Below are 22,126 nucleotides of genomic sequence, written 5' to 3'. Positions count from 1 at the left end.
TAATAATAATTCTCAGTATTTTCTTGGGGGGGGATAGGTTTGTTTTCCTTTTTGTTTTTTTAACTCCGAAAGCGTGTGGGGGACAGGATGCAGTTCCACGCCGGAAAACCACCACCAAGAAGACTGCAAACAACTCCTCGCTGATAGCTTTTCAAAAGAAATGATTTTTTAAAAAAATAATTCTTCGGGCGGGAGGGAAAGATGAGGCGGGGGAGAGGAAGAATTGTCGGGATGAAGGAACTGTGAAGGTTTTTCTGAAGCTCGACTCCAAAGCAAAGCTGTGCTTTTGTGTGCGTGTGCGTGAGTGTGGTGTGACGGAAATACCCGCGGAGGTTTCGAAACGAGAGGAGCGATAGCGACCGGTAGAGCGCACTGGCAGGAGAAAATAAACCCGTGAAGGAAAAGAGCCGTTTCCGTTACAAGGAAGTGTGGATTGTGTGAACGGAAGAGCCTAGAACCGGACAGAAATGGGACCGAGGTCGCCGCCTCTGCCAATTGACTTGATCATTCGAAGGTGTTCACCGTAAAGTGTTTCTCTTGGTTGAATTTCTTAAGGGGTCGGGGCCACGATGCTTCCCGTACGGGCACTGAGCTACGGAGAATTGTCAATGGAGGGCAAGTCCGAGCGATCCATTTTTAACAGGCCGATGTCACTACCAAGGCGGCATTACCCCAACTGGCGAAATTACGGCGACAAAAATGGTACCTAACGGTGACGTGTTCCCCGTAAAAACCCAGTTGTCCGTCAGGAAACTCTCTCGCGCACACTGCTGCGCAACGCGCAGGAAACGGTACCGCAGCAAAGCTCTTGCACGGCTCCTGTCGGTGCCTCCGGAGTGTGTGCGAGAGAACTTCCATGGCAGGTTGTACGCCATTATCCAACGCGCCCTTAATATGTCTGGTCCTCTGACAGCCAGGTTGTACTGCTGTGACGGAGCATCCTTCTTACAGTCCATTCAAGACCGTACGGGAATCGGAGGGTATGGTGGTTACAACGGTTTTTGGAATTGGGAGGGGGGATTTTTTAACTTCTGAACCATTGTACTCTGCCCCTTCCTCTATGTTGCTGCAATTGTATGCCTCTACGAGAGCTCCTCTGCGGTCGCCCAATACATCTTTGCTGCGAAGTTTTTCCAGCCTAAGTCTCGCCTCTGAAATTTTTCTTTCTCTGTTCTGCGGTCTCGGTTTCCTCCGCGTTATTTAGAAACTTCAGCTCGGCCTGGAGCAAGACAAGGTGTTACTTTGAAACTCTGCCCAATTAAAAACAGTTGTTGGGACTGTAAACCTCCATCTCTCAAGGGATAACGTGAATAATATGTTGAGATAAGTTGACAATTATACATTCTAGTATTGGCAGGGGGCGATTCCTCCAGTGCGTATGTCTCTGTGACAATATGACATATGCTCAGGACTTTGCATCTGGGACACCTCTGGACACAAAAACAGAGCTTTCAAGAGAACTGGTCCTCTTTTGTTTAATTTTCCAGTAAGTTCCAACAGACATTGAGGAGGGGCCGTGGCTCAGTTTGTAGAGCATCTGCTTGGCATGCAGAAGGTCCCAGGTTCAATCCCTGGGCATCTCCAGTTAAAGGGACTAGGCAGGTAGATGATGTGAAAGACCTCTACCTGAGACCCTGGAGAGCCGCTGCCCATCTGAGCAGACAAGACTTCGATGGACCAACGGTCCAATTCAGTTTAAGGCAGCTTCGTGACATAGGCTTGAAAGAATATTTCAAGGATACAGGTCCCTGTTTCCCCAGAAGATAAAACAACTCGGGGGTGGTGGATGTATCCAAAAAAAGCTGTGCTGCTTCTTCCCCCATTTCAATGTTAAATTGTGGAACTCCCTGCCCCAGGATGTGGTGATGGCTGCCAGCTTGGAGGGCTTTCAGAGGGGGGTGGACATATTCATGGAGGAGAGGGGTATTCATGGCTATGAGTTAGAATGGATACTAGTCATGCTGCATACCTATACTCTCTAGTATCAGAGGAGCATGCCTATTATTTTGGGTGCGGTGGAACACAGGCAGGACAATGCTGCTCCAGTCGTCTTGTTTGTTGGTTTCCTAGAGGCACCTGGTTGGCCACTGTGTGAACAGACTGCTGGACTTGATGGGCCTTGGTCTGATCCAGCAGGGCCTTTCTTATGTTCTTAATGTTAAAGCCATCCACAGCTGCATCACATTAAAAGGCCCTGGAGCCTAGTTGGCCCTTTCTTCGAAAAACAAAAAAGTTGGGTCACAACATCCTTGTAATAATGAGTTACTCACGCTGATTCTGCACTGTACAATTTTGTTTTTCTAATTATTTTACTGGACGGGTGTGTCTTTGGAGACATCGGGTGCTTCGAGACGTTTGTTTCACGTGAGAAATTGCTACCCCCGCGCGGCAAGGCTTAACCCAATCCCCTGCAGAAAAGTTACCACCACCACTCTGAAAGTAAGATCTGTGGCTTGAAGGAGGGAGGATAGATGAGGACAGGGCAGATATTTCCTGTGCGCACCAGCACTGGGCAAGAGTCTGAGAAGCTGGGTACCCAAGGTTGGGTGAAAAGAAATTATATATAAGTCTATGTATAAATACTGAAAGTATAATTTATTAGAAGCGCTGTATAAAAGTTAAAAAATTTCAAAAGCATTAAAATAGCACAATGGCATTTCCTGAGGTTGATAACTATAACCACATACCAAACGCATTTCGGCCTATGGGACCATCAGTGGTTAATTAAAACCCTTTGTAAACCTGCACACATTTACAGAAATACCTTAATGAATACAAATACAAACAGTTCAAACCGAACCAGGCATGTGTATATGTTGTAAATTCTATTCCCAATTACTCAAACATCTGGTTTAATAGGTTCTCGTTGTAATACTGGTTAGTATAAGTCTCTCAAATACTACCTGCACACATAGTATTTGAGAGACTTATACTAACCAGTATTACAACGAGAACCTATTAAACCAGATGTTTGAGTAATTGGGAATAGAATTTACAACATATACACATGCCTGGTTCGGTTTGAACTGTTTGTAAACCTGCACACATTTACAGAAATACCTTAATGAATACAAATACAAAGGGTTTTAATTAACCACTGATGAAGGCCCCATAGGCCAAAATGCGTTTGGTATGTGGTTATAGTTATCAGCCTCAGGAAATGCCATTGTGCTATTTTAATGCTTTTAAAAAATTTTAACTTTTATACAGCACTTCTAATAAATTATACTTTTAGTATTTAAACATAGACTTATATATAATTTCTTTTCACCCAACCTTGGGTACCCAGCTTTTGTTTTTAGGTTGGGTTTTATTCCCCTCCTTTTTTTCTTCCACAAGGGCCTGAGAAAACTGTGAAGACAAGAATGTTTTCCTTTCTCTCGGCACTACACTGAATAATGAAGTGCTGCAGTTTGTGCAGCGCAGCTATGCAAGGGACAGACAAGGGGCTGGCGCCAGACTAAATTTTTCTCTTAATGGAAAGGGTGGCAGGGGGTCGATTCCACCAATCCTGTCTTCTGGCTGCAGACCCCCCGCCCCGTTTCGCCTTTCATGCAGTTCCTGTCCGTCCCCCGTACACAGCCATTTTGGGGAGATCTGTAGGCTGCAGTGGAGGCAGGAATGTTCTCTTCCACTGATGGATGTGTCTTGCGTGAGCAGAAAATGTAGTCAGGATCCAAACCCCACGAAAAGCTGTAGCCAGTTAGAAGATGAAGAAGAGTTGGTTTTTATATGCCAACACTCTCTACCACTTAAGGGAGACTCAAACTAGCTTACAATCACCTTCCCTTCCCCTCCCCACAACAGACACCCTGTGAGGTAGGTGAGGCTGAGAGAATGTGATTTGCCCAAGGTCACCCAGCTGGCTTCATGTGTAGGAGTGGGGGAAACAAATCCAGTTCACCAGATTAGCCTCTGCCGCTCATGTGGAAGAGTGGGGAATCAAACCTGGTTCTCAACCGCTCCAAACCACCGCTCTTAACCACTACACCACGCTGGCTCCCTTCGCTCAGAAATGAAACGTGCACATTCAATCATCACTGACATTCTTCAAGCAGCGGCTGGGCAAACACTTTTCAGGGATACTCTTGGCTGATCCTGCATTGAGTAGGGGGTTGGACTAGATGGCCTGTATGGCCCCTTCCCACTCTATGATTCCATGATTTAAACTCAGCTTGCAGGGGGTTGACATGTGTGCAAAGTAAGGTCAAACCGCAGCCGATTCACAGCGACCCCGGAGGATTTTCAAGGTAAAGAGGCAAACAGAGGTGGTTTGCCATTGGCTGCCACTGCATAGCAACCCTGGACTTCCTTGGCGGACTCCCATCCAAATACTAACCAGGGCCAACCCTGCTTAGCTTCCTAGAACTGATGAGATCGTGAGACCTGGGCCATCCAGGTCAGAGCAGGGGATTGATGGTACCATAGAATCCTCCAGGGGCAAACCGGGAGGGGCTGTGGCTCAGCGGTAGAGCATCTGCTTCGCATGCAGAAAGTCCCAGGTTCAATCCCTGGCATCTCCAGTTAAAAGGACTAGGCAAATAGGAGATGTGAAAGACCTCTACCTGAGACCCTGGGGATCCTCTGCCAGTCTGAGTAGACAATACTGACTTTGATGGACCAGGACCAAGCGTTTGATTCAGTGTAAGGCAGCTTCATGTGTTCATTTAACTAGTAAAGAAAGTTGGGGTTTTCCACATAGCCTGGCGGGGTCAGCTTTGCATCTCCCCCTTCTTCCTTTCTGTTTGCAAAAAGCTGCTATTTGCAGTTTGGGCATATGTGTATAGTGGTCCGTAAAGGCTCTAGCTGAAGGTGATTACCCCGGAACAAACACAACAATTTTCACTTTTTGCCCAGCGCTTTTATGAAACCCAAGGCAGAGATGCCCCAAACAATGAGCTGGGGTTGTTGTTTTTTTCTGAAAGAGACAAAACAACATTCAGTCATCTCCAACGGGCATCTTCAGAACAGTATAGCCTGTTCCATTTCGCGATTCAAACACACCCCGTTGCAAAACAAGCGGGAACGAACTTGCCTCCTGGATAATACACTGTTCCAAAGCCTCTGCAACCTTTCCCAAAGGAAAAGGTACCACGGTTTCCCCACAACAAGTGTTCGTTTTTAAAAGGTAACTGGAAACCTCTCTGAAACCGTTTCCCAGCTAGAGTTCCTTCATCTTCAGCAACGTTCCCCACAAGCCTCCTGAACACAGGCTGACTGTTCCTCATGGAGCTGCTCATCTGATGTGTCTTCCATGGAGGTGTGTGCTGGGAATCCAGAAAGAAGCGAACACCAGCAGGTTTTGGCCTACTAGGTCCAATGGGCTGGGTACTTCACGGCAGTGTCCAGGTACTGCTAGATGAAGGATTTGGCCAGAGTAACCATATGGTCTACCCCGCAAGCCACGTCGACCACCTCGCCTGGCACTGTCACCTAGACAAGAAAAAACAACAACAGGGAAGAGTTTCCAACCAGTTATTATTATTACTATTATTTCAATTCATAGCACGCCCTCCCCGGCCGAAACCAGGCTCAGGGCGGGTAACAACCATAAAATCAGCATATATTCAATATAAATATATCAGTGAAACAATTAAAATAGTAAAACATGATACAAAAACCTTCTGTCTATTAAAACCGTAGAGGGTGTATAAGACCGTAAACCATTCGCTGAAAGGCTCCAAGCAGACAGGACCCCCTCATTACATTAAAAATGTAAAAGTCCCCTGTGCAAGCACCGGGTCATTACTGACCTATGGGGTGACGTCCCATCCCAACGTTTACTAGGCAGGCTTTGTTTGCGGGGTGGTTTGCCAGTGCCTTCCCCAGTCATCTTCCCTTTACCCCCAGCAAGCTGGGTACTCATTTTACCGACCTCGGAAGGATGGAAGGCTGAGTCAACCTTGAGCCGGCTACCTGAAACCAACTTCCGACAGGATAAAACTCAGGTCGTGAGCAGAGCTTGGACTGCAGTACTGCAGCTTACCACTCTGCGCCACGGGGCTCCTTCCTCATTACATTACATTATATTAAAACTTGATTACAGTCCATGGCCAGAACAAAAACAGGTACAGGGAATAAACAAAAGGAATAAGATCAGTATACAACCAAACTCATGTAGCAACTGCCAACAAACAATGGTATATACCAAACACAAACTGCAGGATAAGCATAACCAATAAACAAATTTACAATTTGAAATTCTCCTTGACAAATACTAAAAATTTAAATCCTACCCAGAAACTTTAAAATTCTATTACTCTTTATGTCAAAAGGCCCTTTTTACTTTTTCTAAAATTACAAACTTGGGTCCCAAATCGAGCAACCAGTTGAGTTGTTTGATGATTCAGGACCCCCTCCAGTCAATGCAGACACCGAGTCAATGATGAAGAAGAAGAAGGGGGGGGGGGTAGGGAGGCCAGCATAGATAAGACCTGCGGCTGCCCTCAGATGTAGGCCTGGTAGAATAGCTTGGTCTTACAGGCCCTGCGGAACTCTTTAAGGTCTGCACATCTTGATTCGAAGCCAGTCAAAAACGTGGTTACCAAAGCAGCTGACGGAAATCAAAACCTCCAATCAAGTATAATGCCAAATGGACTTGGTGGGCCTTGGTCTGATCAAGCAGGGCTTTTCTTATGCTCTCATGTTCTTAACACACACAAACACACACTTCAGTTTCCTGAAGATCTACTGCAGAATGCTCCTTACCCGCCATGGGAAGTACTGGTCTTCCAACCTGCCGATCCCCAGGATGCCTCGGGTGTTTTTCCCCCAGACAAAGAGCTCTCCTCGATCTGCAAGCCAAAAGACTGTCACTGGGGCATACAGTTGCCAACCTCCAGGTGGTGGAGAATCAAAAAACAGCAGTAATAAGCAAATACAATATTATTGTTGAAGGCTTTCACAGTCAGAGTTCATCAGTTCTTGTAGGTTATCCGGGCTGTGTGACCGTGGATCGAACGCACGTTCGAAACACATGCGTTCGATCCTGGCTGAATTCTGGCTGAAACAGGGAATAAAGGAGGCTAAAGCGACCATGTGTTTTCGCCCAGTGTCACTGTCCTTCAGTGTTACTCCTCTGAAGATGCCTGCCACAGCTGCTGGAGAAATGTCAGGAAAGAAAATACCAAGACCACGGTCACACAGCCCAGATAACCTACAAGAACCGAAATAACAATATTAGTTTGCAAGCATGTCAATTTCATTCACAAAATAGAATATCTAGAACAATAACATGCAAGGACAAGGAAATAACATCAGATGCACATACAATACAACAACAATTCGTGAACAGATCACGAAATTCTGTTATAGTCATCAGTAGACTAACGACATGTCAACAAGCTACTTAGCAGTCCATGTCATTCCTGAGGAAGATTATACATAATCGAAACAGGTGAATTACCGGATCCCTGTAGAGACAATATTGGTACCACAGGAACCACGGCTAAAAACTGTCATACAGAAACTACAAAGCTACAAGCTCAATACTATATTGAATTATTCATATTGGGACTTTGAACAGCACAATCCGGTTGGAACTTTTGCACTTTACATTCTCTATAACAGAATTTGGTGATCTGTGAATCTGTTCACGAATTGTTGTTGTATTGTATGTGCATCTGATGTTGTTGCCTTGTCCTTGCACATTATTGTTCTAGATATGCTATTTTGTGAATGGAATTGACACGTTTGCAAACTAATATTGTATTTGCTTATTACTGCTGTTTTTTGATTCTCCAGTACCAGTTACAGCAGACTAACCTGTTTTTTGCTAACCTCCAGGCGGTGCCTGGAGACCTCCTGGAATGACAACAGATCCCCGGAAGGCAGTTCCCAGAATTATAAGTGATCTCCGGACTACAGAGATCAGTTCCCCTGGAGAAAATGGCTGCTTTGAAAGGTAAATTCTATGGCATCATACCCCAATGAGGTCCCTTCCCTCCCCAAACCCCACCCTCCCCCAGGCTCCACCACCAAATCACCAGAAATTTCCCAGCTCAGAGTTGGCAACCCTATTGGGGTGGGGGAGAGCAGAGGCTGTGGATTTCAGTGCAAGAGAACCAGTTTCCTCACTATCACCCCCTCTTCAGCTGTTTAAAAAAAAGCTAAGAAGGTGCCATTTCTTTTCAGCTTTCTTCTTACAAAAGCAAATCCTCTTTTTGTGTGTGTCTTTGCGTGAGTGCATGTTTAAAGTTTGCAAGCCTACACAAGAAAAGAAGGGAAACCAGTTTCAACAGCTTTTGGTGCTGCTGCCCCCTACAGGCTACACTTGACATGAAACGTTTCCAAGACCATCAATTTGCTGAGACAATGTACTAGGGTAGAATTATAGAATAGAATCATAGAATCATAGAGTTGGAAGGGACCACCAGGGTCATCTAGTCCAACCCCCGGCACAATGCAAGAAATTCCCAACTACCTCCCCCCCCGCCACATCCCCAGTGACCAGAAGATGGCCAAGATGCCCTTCCTCTCATCATCTGCCTAAGGTCACATAATCAGCATTGCTGACAGATGGCCATCTAGCCGCTTCTTAAAAACCTCCAGGGAAGGAGAGCTTACCATCTCCCAAGGAAGCCTGTTCCACTGAGGAACCTCTCTGACTGTTAGAAAATTCTTCCTAAAGTCTAGACAGAAACTCTTTTGATTTAATTTCAGCCTGGTCTCAGCTGACCACCGGCAGGGGATGGGGACGGTAGGGTTGTCAGGTCCAGGTTGGGAAACTCCTGAAGATTTAGGGATAAAGCCTGGAGAGGACAGGGACCTAGGTAGGGCACAATGCCAGAGTCCACTCTCCAAAGCATCCATTTTCTCCAGGTGATCTCTGTAGTTGGAGATGAGCTGTAATTCCAGGGGATCTCCAGGTCCCTCCTGGAGGCTGGCATCCCCACACATCCATGAGAGAAACCACATTCCTTATATTTTAGATTTTCTAACAGTCAGAGCGGTTCCTCAGTGGAACAAGCTTCCTTGGGAGGTGGTGAGCTCTCCTTTCCTGGAGGTTTTTAAGAAGCAGCTAGATGGCCATCTGTCAGTAATGCTGATTGTGACCTTAGGCAGATGATGAGAGGAAGGGCATCTTGGCCATCTTCTGGTCACTGGGGGTGTGGCGGGGGGAGGTAGTTGTGAATTTCCTGCATTGTACCGGGAGTTGGACTAGATGACCCTGGTGGTCCTTTGATCAGAGAGGCCACAAGTGAACCCCATATTTGGTTCCGTACTATTTGGCTCTAAAGCCATCAGTTGCAGATCCCCGTCCCAGCTTATGAGCCTTTTTCTGAGCCTTCCGTCTCCAACCAGGCCCAAAGCATCTCGGCTTCTCCCAATTCACCATGCCTTTCCTCAGACCACACACAACTCCTCTCATTCTTAGACACCCCCCATGCAGCTTTTGTCTGGCTTGATATTTCTCAAACATCCCATTGCCAACGCCTTCAGCAGATAAAATGCTGCTGAACATTCCATGACATCACAGCAGCTCAGCCCACGGGAGGCAACGCCCTCCTCCCCCAAAGTGCCCAAGCAGGAACAACATTTAAGAAACTTACTGGTGATAGCAGCACACTGGCTGAGCCCGCAACGGATCCGAGCCACGCAAATGTCTGGGCTGAGGTCTGAGAAGCCGAAGAGGGAGGGCGGGATCATTTCAGGGATCGCTGCCTCCATCAGTTTCGGGCCTTTCCCAAGGATTCCATAGCCCCATACGAAGACGTGGCCTTCCTCTGGATTGCGTTCAAAACAGGTTTGGTGAGCAAACGTACATACTGGCAATGCCGCATTCGCCAGACCCAAAGGGGTAAGGTAGCCACAAATGTTTTAGCGAGCGTCGATGGGTGATGGTCAGTTCCCCTCTCCTCAGTTCAATGCTGCCCCCAGACTGCTTGCTTAAAGTAAAGGCAGTTACATATATCAAGATACCCAAAAATGAGAAAAGGACTGGAGATGGGAGAACCTACAATTGTCTTGAAGTGTCCCTGTGTGTGTGTAAAGTGCCATCAAGTCGCAGCTGACTTATGGCGACACATGAACACATGAAGCTGCCTTATACTGAATCAGACCCTTGGTCAAATTCAAATTTATTAACATGGTTGACTGACCAATCACGTGCCAATACATCAAAATGTCCAGACTCAATAGCAGAATCACAGACTGACCGTACATACAAAGGTGTAAGATCAATAAAAGCAACCCCTGGTTAAAATTATCATCTTAAAATTGATAAAATTGTAAAATATTCTAACAATCATCCTGAAGCATTAACTTTCTGGGTGCGAGGGCTAAGCCAGTGTTAGCATTGTGTGAAGAGAAAGACGGGGGAAAGAGCACACGTATACCCATATTGCAGACCGGCTTTGTTCTCTAATTCTTGAAAACATGAAGCTGCCTTATACAGAATCAGACCCTTGGTCCATCAAAGTCAGTATTGTCTACTCAGACCGGCAGCAGCTCTCCAGGGTCTCAGGGAGAGGTCTTTCACATCTCCTACTTGCCTAGTCCCTTGAACTGGAGATGCCAGCGATTGAACCTGCATGCCAAGCAGATGCACTACCACTGAGCCATGGCCCCTCCCGTAGGGTTTTCAAGGCAATAGATGGACAGAGGAGGTTTGCCATTGCCTGCCCCAGCGTAGCGACCCCTGGACTTCCTTGGTGATCCTCATTCAAATACTAACCAGGGCCAATCTTACTTAGCTACCCAAGATCTGTCACTAACTTGTAAAAAACAGGGTATGGGTTGGATCCACCCAGCATTTTCACCCAATACTGTTCCAACTCCCTTCCTTACTACAGCCCCCACCACCTGTATTCTGTATATGCTGGTCGCATGATCCCTTTTTTGGTGATTAAAGGCCACCTTCTTCTTTCACCAGCAGAAAAACCAGTTGGATCCAACCCTATATGATCCCCAATTGCCTGGGATCCATTCTCATGTTGGTGCTAAACCGGCTTCAGAGGCTTATTGCGGGTCCTCTCCTCTCCTGCCAACAGGAACAGCTCCCTGATCTCCTCTAAGTGACAGCCTTTCAAATACTTAAAAGAGAGCAATCATGTCCCCCCTCAACCTCCTCTTCTCCAGACTGAACATTCCCAAGTCCCTCAGCCTTTCCTCGTAGGGCTTGGTCTTCAGGCCCCTGATCATCCCCATCGCTCTCCTCTGCACCTGCTCCATTCTGCCCACATCCTTTTTGAAGCGAGGCCTCCAGAACTGCACACAATACTCCTGGTGCGGCCTGACCAAATGCAGTGTACAGAGGGACTATGACATCTTGTGATTTGGATGTTGGTATAAGACAGCTCCATTCTACATGGCCTAACATTTTCATGACAGTGAGCCTGCAAAGAAAAGTCAGTCACTTCTCTTCGTGCGCAATCTGAGGTGGTACGGTCACATGGAAGGACGGTGCCCTGTTAGTTCACAAACTGGGCACACAGCCCTCTATGCATGGACTCCCTACTGCTTCGCTCAGCACCAGGGTGAATTTGATTTAAATCCCATAAAAGAGCCAAGACACCCCCTTAAACCTCAAAAAGCAAGGAGTCCCCAAAAGGCTCACCATTTAAGAGAGCGTTGACCGTTCCCCCGCAAGCAGCTTCCTTCACCTTCCCAACTTTGAAGGGCAGGTGTCTCGGCACATTCACCTGTTCGGGATGCAAGTTTCACAGGTGACCTGGTGGAGTTTGCTTTTCAACAGTTTCCCAAGCAGGGACCAGGTTTACGTTTGAGGAAGGAGCAAAAGGGACCAAAAAGGAGAAGACGACTCAAAACTTGCCTGAATTGAACACATGAAGCTGTCTTCTACTGAATCAGACCCTCGGTCCATCAAAGTCAGTACTGTCTATTCAAGACTGGCAGCGGCTCTCCAGAGTCTCAGGCATTGGTCTTTCACATCACCTACTTGCCTAGTCCCTTTAATTGGAGATGCCAGGGATTGAACCTGGGACCGTCTGCATGCCAAGCAGATGCTCTACCACTGAGCTACGGCCCTTCCGTAGCTCCACCTTTTCCACCTTCTCACAAAGCACCAACCTCTGTTTGAAGGGCTGCAATGATTCTGTAGCCGCACTGGGTACAGAATTTAACCATCAATATCCGTGATAAATCTCAGCCTTTTTCACTCTCTTTTTCTTAAAAAATGGATACTTTCCCAACCCTTAACTGTACTAGCAGTACCTGGTGAAATGAATAAGAGCACTGCTAGCAATTAGATCAGCCAGAAGGGCTGGCATTAAACCTCCCCCCCCCCAACTAAAGAGCATCAGCATTCAAATAAGATCACATAAAGTGAAAATCACAATGGGAGAAGGACATGCGCACCCCACACATTCCAGGACAACAAGTCGGAGAAGGACAAATCCCTTCAGAATCTTTCTGACCTGTGTCAGGTCCGTAACGGAAGCCAGCTGCAGGTATTCTGCGTTCCCCCAGCCGAAAAGGTCTCCATCTGCTGACAAGGCCAGGCAGCTGTCTCCGTAAGTAGCAACCTGGACAATGGGGACCCCAGCAATATCGCCACGCAGTTTTGTCGGGGTGCTGACGCTGTTGTAATGGCCGAGACCTGTTTTGCAGAGGAGAGTCACATTGTCGTTAGACACCGGATGGTGTTAGCAGGGAGCAGCAAAATAAAAACAGGAGTCCGGGGGATCCTTAAAGGCTAACGCAATTGATTCCAGCATAAACTTTTCATGGCGCTGGGCTCACTTCATCAGATGCAAAGGAGTGTACATCCATCCATCTTCAATCCATTTGATGAAGTGAGCTTAGACCTGTGAAACGCTTGAGCTAGAATCAATTATGTTCATCTTTAAGAACATAAGAAAAGCCATGCTGGATCAGACCAAAAATCAGGTTAGGACATACATAGTTTGTGTCTACCATCCCAATGGCTTGACATGGGAATTCTGTCATTGCAGAGAATTGGACTTGATTGTCCCTACAGGTATTGTCAACTCTGTGGCATTAGCTAGCAAAGGACAGCGTCCCCTAAACTTTGTTTTTTTTTTAATAAGGAAGTGTGACATGTCATTACTGAAATCTCATACATGATGTCCTGTCTCAATTGGAGCTGACTACACATTCATGTCGAAGATGAAGGCGGTTGCAATTTCCTCCTATATGTGAAAGCTCAAGAATCCCTCTAACCACCAGTGCCGTCTGACTCCCGTGTTTCTGTGGCTCCCCTCTGTTATCCTACCTGTTTGGCCATCTGCCGCCCAGCCACAGGAGTAGACGTCTCCTTTCTCAGTCCGAAAGAGACTGTGGTCCTGCCCGCAGGCGACCTGTTGGTGAAAATAAAGGGGGGGGGGAGGAGAAGTAAAGGCCAAGAGAGGAAAATTCAGAAAATTGTTTCATTTGAAAACTATTTTTAAAATGTCTGTACTATGGAGCCCCAGTAGTAGTAGAAGAAGAGTTGTTTTTTATATGCCGACTTTCTATACCACTTAAGGGAGAATCAAACCTGCTTACAATCAACCTTCCCTTCCCCTCCCACAACAGACACCCTGTGAGGTAGGCGGGGCTGAGAGAGTGTGACTATCCCAAGGTCACCCAGCTGGCTTCATGTGGAGGAGTGGGGAAACAAATCCAGTTCACCAGATTAGCCTCCGCCGCTCATGTGGAGGAGTGGGGAATCAAACCCAGTTCTCCAGATCAGACTCCACCACTCCAAACCATCGCTCTTAACCACTACACCGGCTCTCCTAAGACAGCAATACCCAGTAACAACCATACTTAGCGTTTATATCGCTCAGAGTTTTAAAGCACTTCACGCAATGTTGCCTTGGCATGAGCCTTACAACAGCCCTGGAAGGTAGGCCAGCATTATCTCGCACAAATACACGCCATGCTGCAGCTAGTGAGCTTGCAGCAGAGGTAAGATTTGTTCGGAGCAACGCAGCTCATTCTCTAAGCCATTACATTGACATAAGAATGGAAGAAGAGCCCTGCTGAACCAGAAAAGGGGGGTCCATGTAGCCCAGCACCCTGTTACACACAACCACCATGGTAGGTCAACAGGGCATACAACAGCCCCACCAAGCAGACCACTCCTCTCCCCCACCCCCCGTCCACACACTCAAGAACAACAGTGGTTAATAAACCAATTTCAGATCCTACATTCATGGATCCTATGATCTACACTGAAGCAATAGTTCAGACAATCAATTAACTATGGGTAGCTAACTTAAAACCTTGATTTTGCGTTATATCTAAACCCAACCTTGAGTCTTTACAAATTCAACTCAAGGGCTCTGCGTGAACGCAGTCCGATTTCGTCCTCAAGGACTAGGCCGCCATGCCCAGAATTAAGAGCTTTCTTTGACAAACAAGCCGGGCGACAATTCACAGGCAATGTTATTTCTTACCTGAACAACTCGGTCATCAAATCCCCGCAGTCTGTGAATCAGCTGACTTTCACTGCGTTTCCACATGGAAAGAAGGTAACGAGGCCGTAAAAGGGTTTAAAAATATGTATTTATTGGCATGTCTAAAAGGACACGATGAGAACAAGATTTGCAAACAACCAAAAACCATGCTCCTGTCCTGCTACGTGGGATGTTACAGACGTCTGTTCTGTGTTACTTCAGACCAGGGCTACCCATGGTGCCCTCTGGCACCTTTCCCAGCACCCACCCCACCAAGTGTTTTTAGAAAGTACGGAGGGCCAGGAGGGACTTTTGCCCAGCAAGGCTTCTGACTGGCTGTGCAGATTTTTCAAAACATTGGTTCAACAGCAGCTGCCACTACTGCCCAAGGATCTTTACTGTGTAACTGAAGGGATGCTGTGGCAGCCATTGTGTGGCTGGCGCCGCCTCCTTTGGCAGCCATTTTGTGACAGTGTCCACCACACTTATGTCAGACTTGCAAAGCTATCCACAGTCTTAGGGGAGGGGCTGTGGCTAGGGGAGAAACTGTGGCTCAGGAGAGGGGCTGTGTCTCAGTTCGTAGAGCATCTGCTTGGCATGCAGAAGGGTTCAATCCCCGGCATCTCCAGTCAAAGGGACTAGGCAAGCAGGTGATGTGAAAGACCTCTGCCTGAGACCCTGGAGAGCAGCTGCCAGTCTGAGTAGACAATACTGACCGATGGACCAAGGGTCTAATTCAGTATAAGGTAGCTTCATGTGTTCATGTGTCTCAGAAAGATAGGGGACCCCTGCTTTAGAAGAAGAGAAGTTGGTTTTATACCCCGCTTTTCTCTACCACTTAAGGAAGAATCAAACTGGCTTACAATCTCCTTTCCTTCCCCTCCCCACAACAGGCACCTTGTGAGGTAGGTGGGGCTGAGAGAGCTCTAAGAGAGTTGTGAGTAGCCCAAGGTCACCCAGCTGGCTTCATGTGGAGGAGTGGGGAAACAAATCCAGTTCTCCCAGATTAGAGTCCACTGCTCTTAAACAATACACCACACTGGCTCTCTTTAGATAGTGGCAGGTACCAAAAATAAAGCAGTTATCAAGTTGTACCAGAAAGATTTCTGTTTAACAGCAGGGGGTGGGGGTTCTCAGGATGTGCAAGTAGTGGTTAGAATGTCAGACAAGGATCTGGGAGACCTAGGTTCAAATTCCCACACTGCCCTGAAGCTCACTGCATGACCTTGGATCAGTCCCTGGCTCTCAGCTCACAGGGATATTGCGAAGATAAAAAGAGGAAGGAGGGAATGTTGTAAGCTGCTTTGCACAGAAAAGCAGGGTATAAATATCTCCGTAAATAAAATGTATGCTTCAGAGAAGCACGGAGGCAACAACCCTTCCCTAGTTGTCTCACTGACCGGTATTCAGGGATATACTATCTCTGTACATGGAGGATCCACAAGCAGTGGCTTTCCAAGGTCACAGGCCAAGGTCTTTCGCATCACCTACTACCTGCTCCTTTGAACTGGAAATTGAACCTGGCACCCTGCATGCAAACCAAAGTCTTCCCCTGAGCCATGGCCCCTCCCCTGAATGGGGTTCTGAAAGGAAGAGATCTTCTCACCTGTAAATTTCCCCATCGACCACCTTTCGGCCACACTGCCCGTAGACGTTGTTGCCCATGCTGAAGACTGAAACAAAACCAGAAGTAGAAGAAGAGTTGGTTTTTATATGCCGACTTTCTCTACCACTTAAGGAAGAATAAAACCGGCTTACAATCACCTTCCCTTCCCCTCCCCACAACAGACACCCTGACAGGTAGGTGGGGCTGAGAGAGCTCTAAGCGAGCTGTGAGCAGCCCAAGGTCACCCAGCTGGCACTTCATGTGTAAGAGTGGGGAAACAAATCCAGTTATCCAGATTAGCGTCAGCCGCTCATGTGGAGGAGTGGGAAATCAAACCCGGTTCTCCAGATCAGAGTCCACCACTCCAAACCACTGCTCTTAACCACTACACCACGCTGGCTCTCTGGTGCTTTCTGAGGTTTGTCTGACCATATCATTTGAGAGATCACCAAACATCCCTTCAGAGGAATACAGACAAGCAATAGCTTTTTCCATGCTCACTTGAAGCTGCCCTTCTAGCAAGGCAGGCCCCTTCAGCTATTCAACTCAACACAGTCTATTCCAACAGGCAGTGGCTTTCCAGGATCTTAGGTAGATCTTTCCTAGCATCTGCTCCTGGAGATCCTTCAGCGGGAGATGGACCCAGGACCCTCTACACAGAAATCAGGTGCTTTACCACTCTACCACAGCTACTCTGTCCATGCAACCTCTCTCCCTCTGCTTGGCCCTTACCCAGAGATGTGAAGACCCAGGGAAAAAAACAAGGGAGCCTTTTTGTTACCCTGAGGGCTCTGGCTCAGTGGCAGAGCATCTGCTTGGCATGCAGAAGGTCCCAGGTTCAATCCCTGACATCTCCAGTTAAAGGGACTAGGCAAGTAGGTGATGTGAAAGACCCCTGCCTGTGACCCTGGAGAGCCACTGCCGGTCTGAGTAGACAGTACTGACTTTGATGGACCAAGGGTCTGATTCAGTAGAAGGCAGCTTCATGTGTTCAAATATTTTGGAGAGGGGCTGTGGCTCAGTGGTACAGCATCTGCTTGGGTCCCAGGTTCAATCCCTGGCATCTCCAGTTAAATGGACCAGGCAGGTAGGTGATGTGAATGACCCTTGCCTGAGAGCCGCTGCCGGTCTGAGTAGACAATACTGACTTTGATGGACCAAGGGTCTGATTCAGTAGAAGTGTTCATGTGTTCATGTGTTTCCCAAAAATGTTTCATTGGAAAATGTGGCAGTCCACTGGGGGGGAAACCTCCTAGAAAATATTTTCTTTAGAATGAGTAAAATGTTTCTTGAGGCAGGGTTTTTCACACTCAAAATGTACAGCAGGACTTTTTAATTGGGAAATTTTGAAGGAACAGTAGGAAAAAAAATCTCCTATGAAACATTTTCTCAGTGAGAAAACCCTGAAAGCCTTTTGGTCATTCCAAATGAACAGCATGAAAAAAGTCTGATGACTTTCTCATTTTTTCCAAGGAAGAAACTGGGAAATTTGGGGGAGCTCTGGAAAAAAAAAATCTCATCCTGTAGATATGAACATTTTCAAGAATGCATTTTGTAAAAATGTAAAAATAATTGACAACAATTAACAAGGTAGAATGTGCTGTCCGACCACACATTATTAAAGAGTTCAGCATTTTCAGTGCTATAAAGTTTAGCTTAATATCCAAACAGGCTGGCAGTCTTACCTTTTTGTGACTCTATGAAAAAATTTCTGTTCAAAGAATACTTTTTTGTTCCCTACTGAATTTTTTTCTGTCTTCAAGTTCTATTTGTTACTATCTCTCAAATAACAAAATAAAGATACACGTGCTACAGTAAGATAAGGTGTAGCAGTTTACAATTATTTCCCAAATATTGCGTATATTTGCAATTTTTATTACACACACACACACAAATTTATACTTTTAAATTCCATAAATGTGCCAAATAGTATTATATGCTAACTGAGATATAAATGATGCATCCTATATAGGATTGATAGGAAAGTAAGTAGGGCATAAATTTCAATTTCCCCCAGCATTTCCATTTCTTTCCCTGTAGCTTCAAAACTTTCAGAAATTTTACATCTCTATCTTTACCCAAACATTGGTAGTTTTCTTTAAAATGACCCTGAACACTTGAAAAGCCAACATTACAGCAATCACAGAAACCTGAATTAAGATGCCGGACATGGGAGCCAAAGAAATATTGGAGTTCAGCATCCGTGAGATTCTGCCCTTAGTCAGGATATACAATTCTATCCACTTACCTCCTTCGGTATTGGTCAAAATCAAGGAGTGTGCTCTACCACATGCCACCTGCAAAACTCTGGTCTCCTGGGGCTTGTCCAGAGGCAAAGGAATCGGACTCGGCTCCAGGACATATTCATAACCACGTGCTTAAGGGAGAGGGGGGAAAAGGGTTAAAAGATTACTTATCAACACACCTGTGAGCACCTTCGACCAGTCTGACTTTTTTTAAAAGCACCCAAAGAATGTAGGAAGAGCCCTGTTGGATCAGGCTAAAAGTCAGTCTATCCCAGTATCCCATTTCCAACCATGGCTGAGCAGTATGGTATAGTGGTTATAGCATCGGACTAGGATTTAGGAGAGCAAGGTCTGAATCCCCGTTCTGCTCCGGTGGCAGAGTGAGGATTTGAACCTGGGTCCCCCAGAGGTCCAACACTCTAACCACAACACACTGGCATGCAATTTACCATGGCAAAATATTTAACATGGAAGTGAAAAACCAGAGTTTAAACTCCAGAGATGCAAGGCCTTAGCCATGAACCAAAGGGCACAGCCAAAGGCCTCTTAGTCCATGACTCACTGTCTGAAGTCGTCAGCAGGCAGGCCAAGAACAAGAAGAGTTGGTTTTTATATGCCAACTTTCTCTACCACTTAAGGGAGAATCAAAACAGCTTACAATCACCTTCCTTTCCCCTCCCCACAACAGACACCTTATGAGAGCTGTGAGTAGCCCCAAGGTTACCCGGCTGGCTTCATGTGTAGGAGTGGGGAAACCAACCCGGTTCACCAGATTAGCGTCCGCCACTCTTGTGGAGGAGTGGGGAATCAAACCCAGTTCTCCAGATTAGAGTCCACTGCTCCAAACCACCGCTCTTAACCACTACACCACGCTGGCTTGCCAACCCAGACACTTTTGCATTTCCTTTGTCTTGTCTGTTTAAATGGCTTAGCTAGTTGGGAGTTTTCTGTAAGCCGCCTTGGGTCCTTTCGGTGAGAAAAGCAGCACAGAATTCAGTCAATAATTATGAGAGGCAACAAGGAAGCGAATGGGCAACAGTTGTTTACAGAGCCTCTTCAACTGGAGATGCACGCACGAAGCTGCCTTATACTGAATCAGACCCTGGGTCCATCAAAGTCAGCATTGTCTACCCAGACCGGCAGCGGCTCTCCAAGGTCTCAGGCGGAGATCCTTCCCATCACCTACTTGGCTAGTCCCTTCAACTGCAGATGCCAGGGACTGGACCTGGGGCCCTCTGCATGCCAAGCAGATGCTCCACCACTGAGCCACAGCCCTTCTCCAAGGCTCTCAGGCTGAGGTCTTTCCCATCGCCCACTTGCCTAGTCCCTCCAACTGGAGCTGCCAGGGATTGAACCTGGGGCCTTCTGCATCCCAAGCAAATGCTCTACCACTGAGCCACAGCCCTTCCCCAAACACAGAGAGGCTTTTCTCCCCACCCCCAGGGTTTCTTTTAAAAGGCAGGCAGTCTACTGGAAAGCAACAAGAAATGCAACGAAACAACCACCCCTGCGTACACACCGACTCCCTGTCCACTGGTCCCACCTGGTCAGGAGTTTTCTAGTACAAAATGCACCTGTCCAAGCTCCCGAGCCTTATCCCAATCCAGAGCGCATTTTGGCTTCCAGAAAGGCGAGGGGTCGGACTGATCTCACCAAGGCATCAGGCACTTACACCGATCCTTCCTGCTCTGATGAAATCCAATCTGAGAGTCCTTGTTAAGTCCCATCCCCCAGACTTTGGTGATGTCAGCAGTCCTGGAGGAAAGCAGCGTGAATCCATAGCCACAGGCAGCAGAGAAGATCTTATAAAAAAACAGATTTTAGGTCCAGTTTAATGTTACAAGAGAATGAAGGGAAAAACAGGTGTGGCTGCGTTCAGATATCAAAACAGTCTTTTTTTAAAATCAGTTTTATTTATTTTTAAACAAGCAAACATATAAACATTTAAACATGAACCAGAAAGACAAGAAACAATCAAATTATTACATTATATACAAAGCTTACTTTTGAAATCACCTTTCAATTATTAACTTCTTTGAATTACATTGCTCTATGTTCTCAATATATTTTCATATCTAACAATATATTTATTCTTAAACATGTATTACCTAAATCTTATTCTATTTTAATTTAATTATATTCTTAATTTTTAGCTATATAGTTTTTTAGAAATTCCACTTTTCCTGAAATTGATCTATTATTCACATGACACATGAACCCACATGAAGCTGCCTTATACTGAATCAGACTCTTGGTCCATCGAAGTCAGTATTGTCTACTCAGGCAGCAGCTCTCCAGGGTCTCAGGCCGAGGTCTTTCACATCACCTGCTTGCCTAGTCCCTTTAACTGGAAATGCCGGGGATTGAACCTGGGACCTTCTGCAAATCAAGCAGATGCTCTACCACTGAGCCACAGCCCATCCCCATGCATAAGATACGTTAGAATATGCCACAATGGCAAAACTGTTAGTTTATTCATCTACTTAATCAAATCTGGGTATTTCTCTGATTTCCACTTTGCTTCATATATCACTCTTGCTGCCATCACCATATACTTAAATAATTTGTTACGTATTTTTTGAATATTGCTTGGCAAGATATTTAATAACATATTTTTTGGGTCTTGACCACAATGGGCACAAATATAGTTTGTTTCTAGGCTTTTCTCCCTCCTCTCACGAAGCATTACTAAAGGGAGTCTTACAGCCCATTCCTAAATGGGGGGCTGAATGCCCATAGGAGCCAGCGTGACCCCTACACCAGCGTCTGTGCCACTTGCACATGCAAATCTCCCCACATCGGCGTCCTGGGGCGTGTGCCGGGGTGTAGCTGCCTTTAGGCAGCTTCCTAACCCCTTTCAGGCGTAAAATGCGCCATTTTACAATTTCATTGTGCAGCCTCATGGAATTCTATGGGGAGTTCCATGGGGCTTTACATTTTTTTCTCTTTTTTCGGCTTGCTGCACTGGCCACTTATGCCACAGAAATACAGGGTAGAAACATCTAAATAAATAATAACCATGGCAAGAAAGGTACTACAAGTATCACTGGAAGTCCTGAAAAATACATTCCTTAAAAAAGAGAATGGCTGATTAAGAGTACAGAATTCAATTCAAATGACAAAACTGGCACCGGTTAGATATTCTAAAGAGGTTGAAAAAGTGAAAATCTTGTTATCCCACACTGGGAATGAAATGATCAGTAGCTTTGCATTAATGTATTGAACCTTGTATTTATGTATTTAAATGTCCTGGGCTCGACCTGTGGTATCTCTAACGAAATTATTTCAGGTAGAAGTTATTGGGAAAGACTTTTCTCTGCCTCGGATCTTGGAGAGCTGCTGCCAATCATGTTCAGGTTCAAGTTTATTGCCAATCAAAGGCGCCACCATTGACTTAGATGGCCTTTATGCTCAGTATAAAAACAGCTTTGTATATTCAGCAACAGAACTTGATTTACTGATATTCAAAGCATTCCAAGAGAGGAGACTGTGGTCTCGCTCGCTCTCTTCCTCACCTTCTCCTCCAGATCCAGACGATACGGAGTGAGCTGGATTCTCCTCCGCGTCTTCCACCTTGCGTCGGGCATGACAAAACTAGGGATGCCCAACGCTCCCGAATAGCTGAAACCCCACACGAACACCCGACTTTTCCTCTTGGCTTGTCCCCCCACATACTGGAAAATGGGGGCAGCGTTGTCAGCTTCTTTGAGGTCCCGGATGCTTTTTGGCCTAGCTGGTTTGGCCAAGCTTCGGGACAGCCCTTCGGGTGGGATCCCCTTAGGGAGGCTTAGGAAAGCCCCATTGGGGCCGCCAAGGAACCCTCTCCGTGGGGTTAGAGAAACCCCCAAGAGAGGACCCTGCAACCTTCTTGGGAAGCCTCGAAAGAGCCCCCTGTGACACACAGAGGACAT

General features: G+C 46.4%; 1 protein-coding gene and 2 non-coding genes across 3 annotated transcripts; 1 reads left to right on the top strand and 2 right to left on the bottom strand.

The window, feature by feature from the left end:
- The first annotated feature begins 4,451 nt into the window (after positions 1–4,451).
- Positions 4,452–4,523, top strand: TRNAA-CGC (transfer RNA alanine (anticodon CGC)). Its single transcript has one exon. It is a non-coding gene; the product is annotated as a tRNA-Ala (tRNA).
- A 745-nt stretch (positions 4,524–5,268) lies between these two features.
- RCC1L (RCC1 like) lies at positions 5,269–22,126 on the bottom strand. Its single transcript, XM_056865584.1, has 11 exons — positions 21,731–22,126; positions 19,888–20,017; positions 18,218–18,346; positions 15,970–16,036; positions 14,364–14,415; positions 13,196–13,280; positions 12,378–12,559; positions 11,558–11,642; positions 9,552–9,725; positions 6,709–6,794; positions 5,269–5,433 (listed from the first exon to the last, which is right to left on the bottom strand). The coding sequence occupies exons 1-11, from the start codon at positions 22,124–22,126 to the stop codon at positions 5,356–5,358; spliced, it is 1,464 nt and encodes a 487-aa protein (XP_056721562.1). The 3' UTR covers positions 5,269–5,355.
- On the bottom strand, positions 19,550–19,621 carry TRNAP-GGG (transfer RNA proline (anticodon GGG)). The gene has a single exon. It is a non-coding gene; the product is annotated as a tRNA-Pro (tRNA).

The sequence above is a fragment of the Euleptes europaea genome, chromosome 19, assembly GCF_029931775.1.
Source record: "Euleptes europaea isolate rEulEur1 chromosome 19, rEulEur1.hap1, whole genome shotgun sequence".
In the NCBI taxonomy this organism is placed as follows: Eukaryota; Metazoa; Chordata; class Lepidosauria; order Squamata; family Sphaerodactylidae; genus Euleptes; species Euleptes europaea.
The sequence above is the reverse complement of the archived record's forward strand: the minus strand, read 5'-3'. Positions and strand labels throughout refer to the sequence as shown.

Coding starts and splice junctions, on each gene's coding strand:
- RCC1L (XM_056865584.1), bottom strand. CDS start 22,126: ATGTCCTCTGTGTGTCACAGGGGGCTCTTTCGAGGCTTCCCAAGAAGG. Junction 12,560..13,195: donor GGCGGCAGATGGCCAAACAG/GTAGGATAACAG, acceptor TCTGCAAAACAG/GTCTCGGCCATTACAACAGC. Junction 6,795..9,551: donor CCAGTGTGCTGCTATCACCA/GTAAGTTTCTTA, acceptor TTTGGCTTGCAG/ATCGAGGAGAGCTCTTTGTC.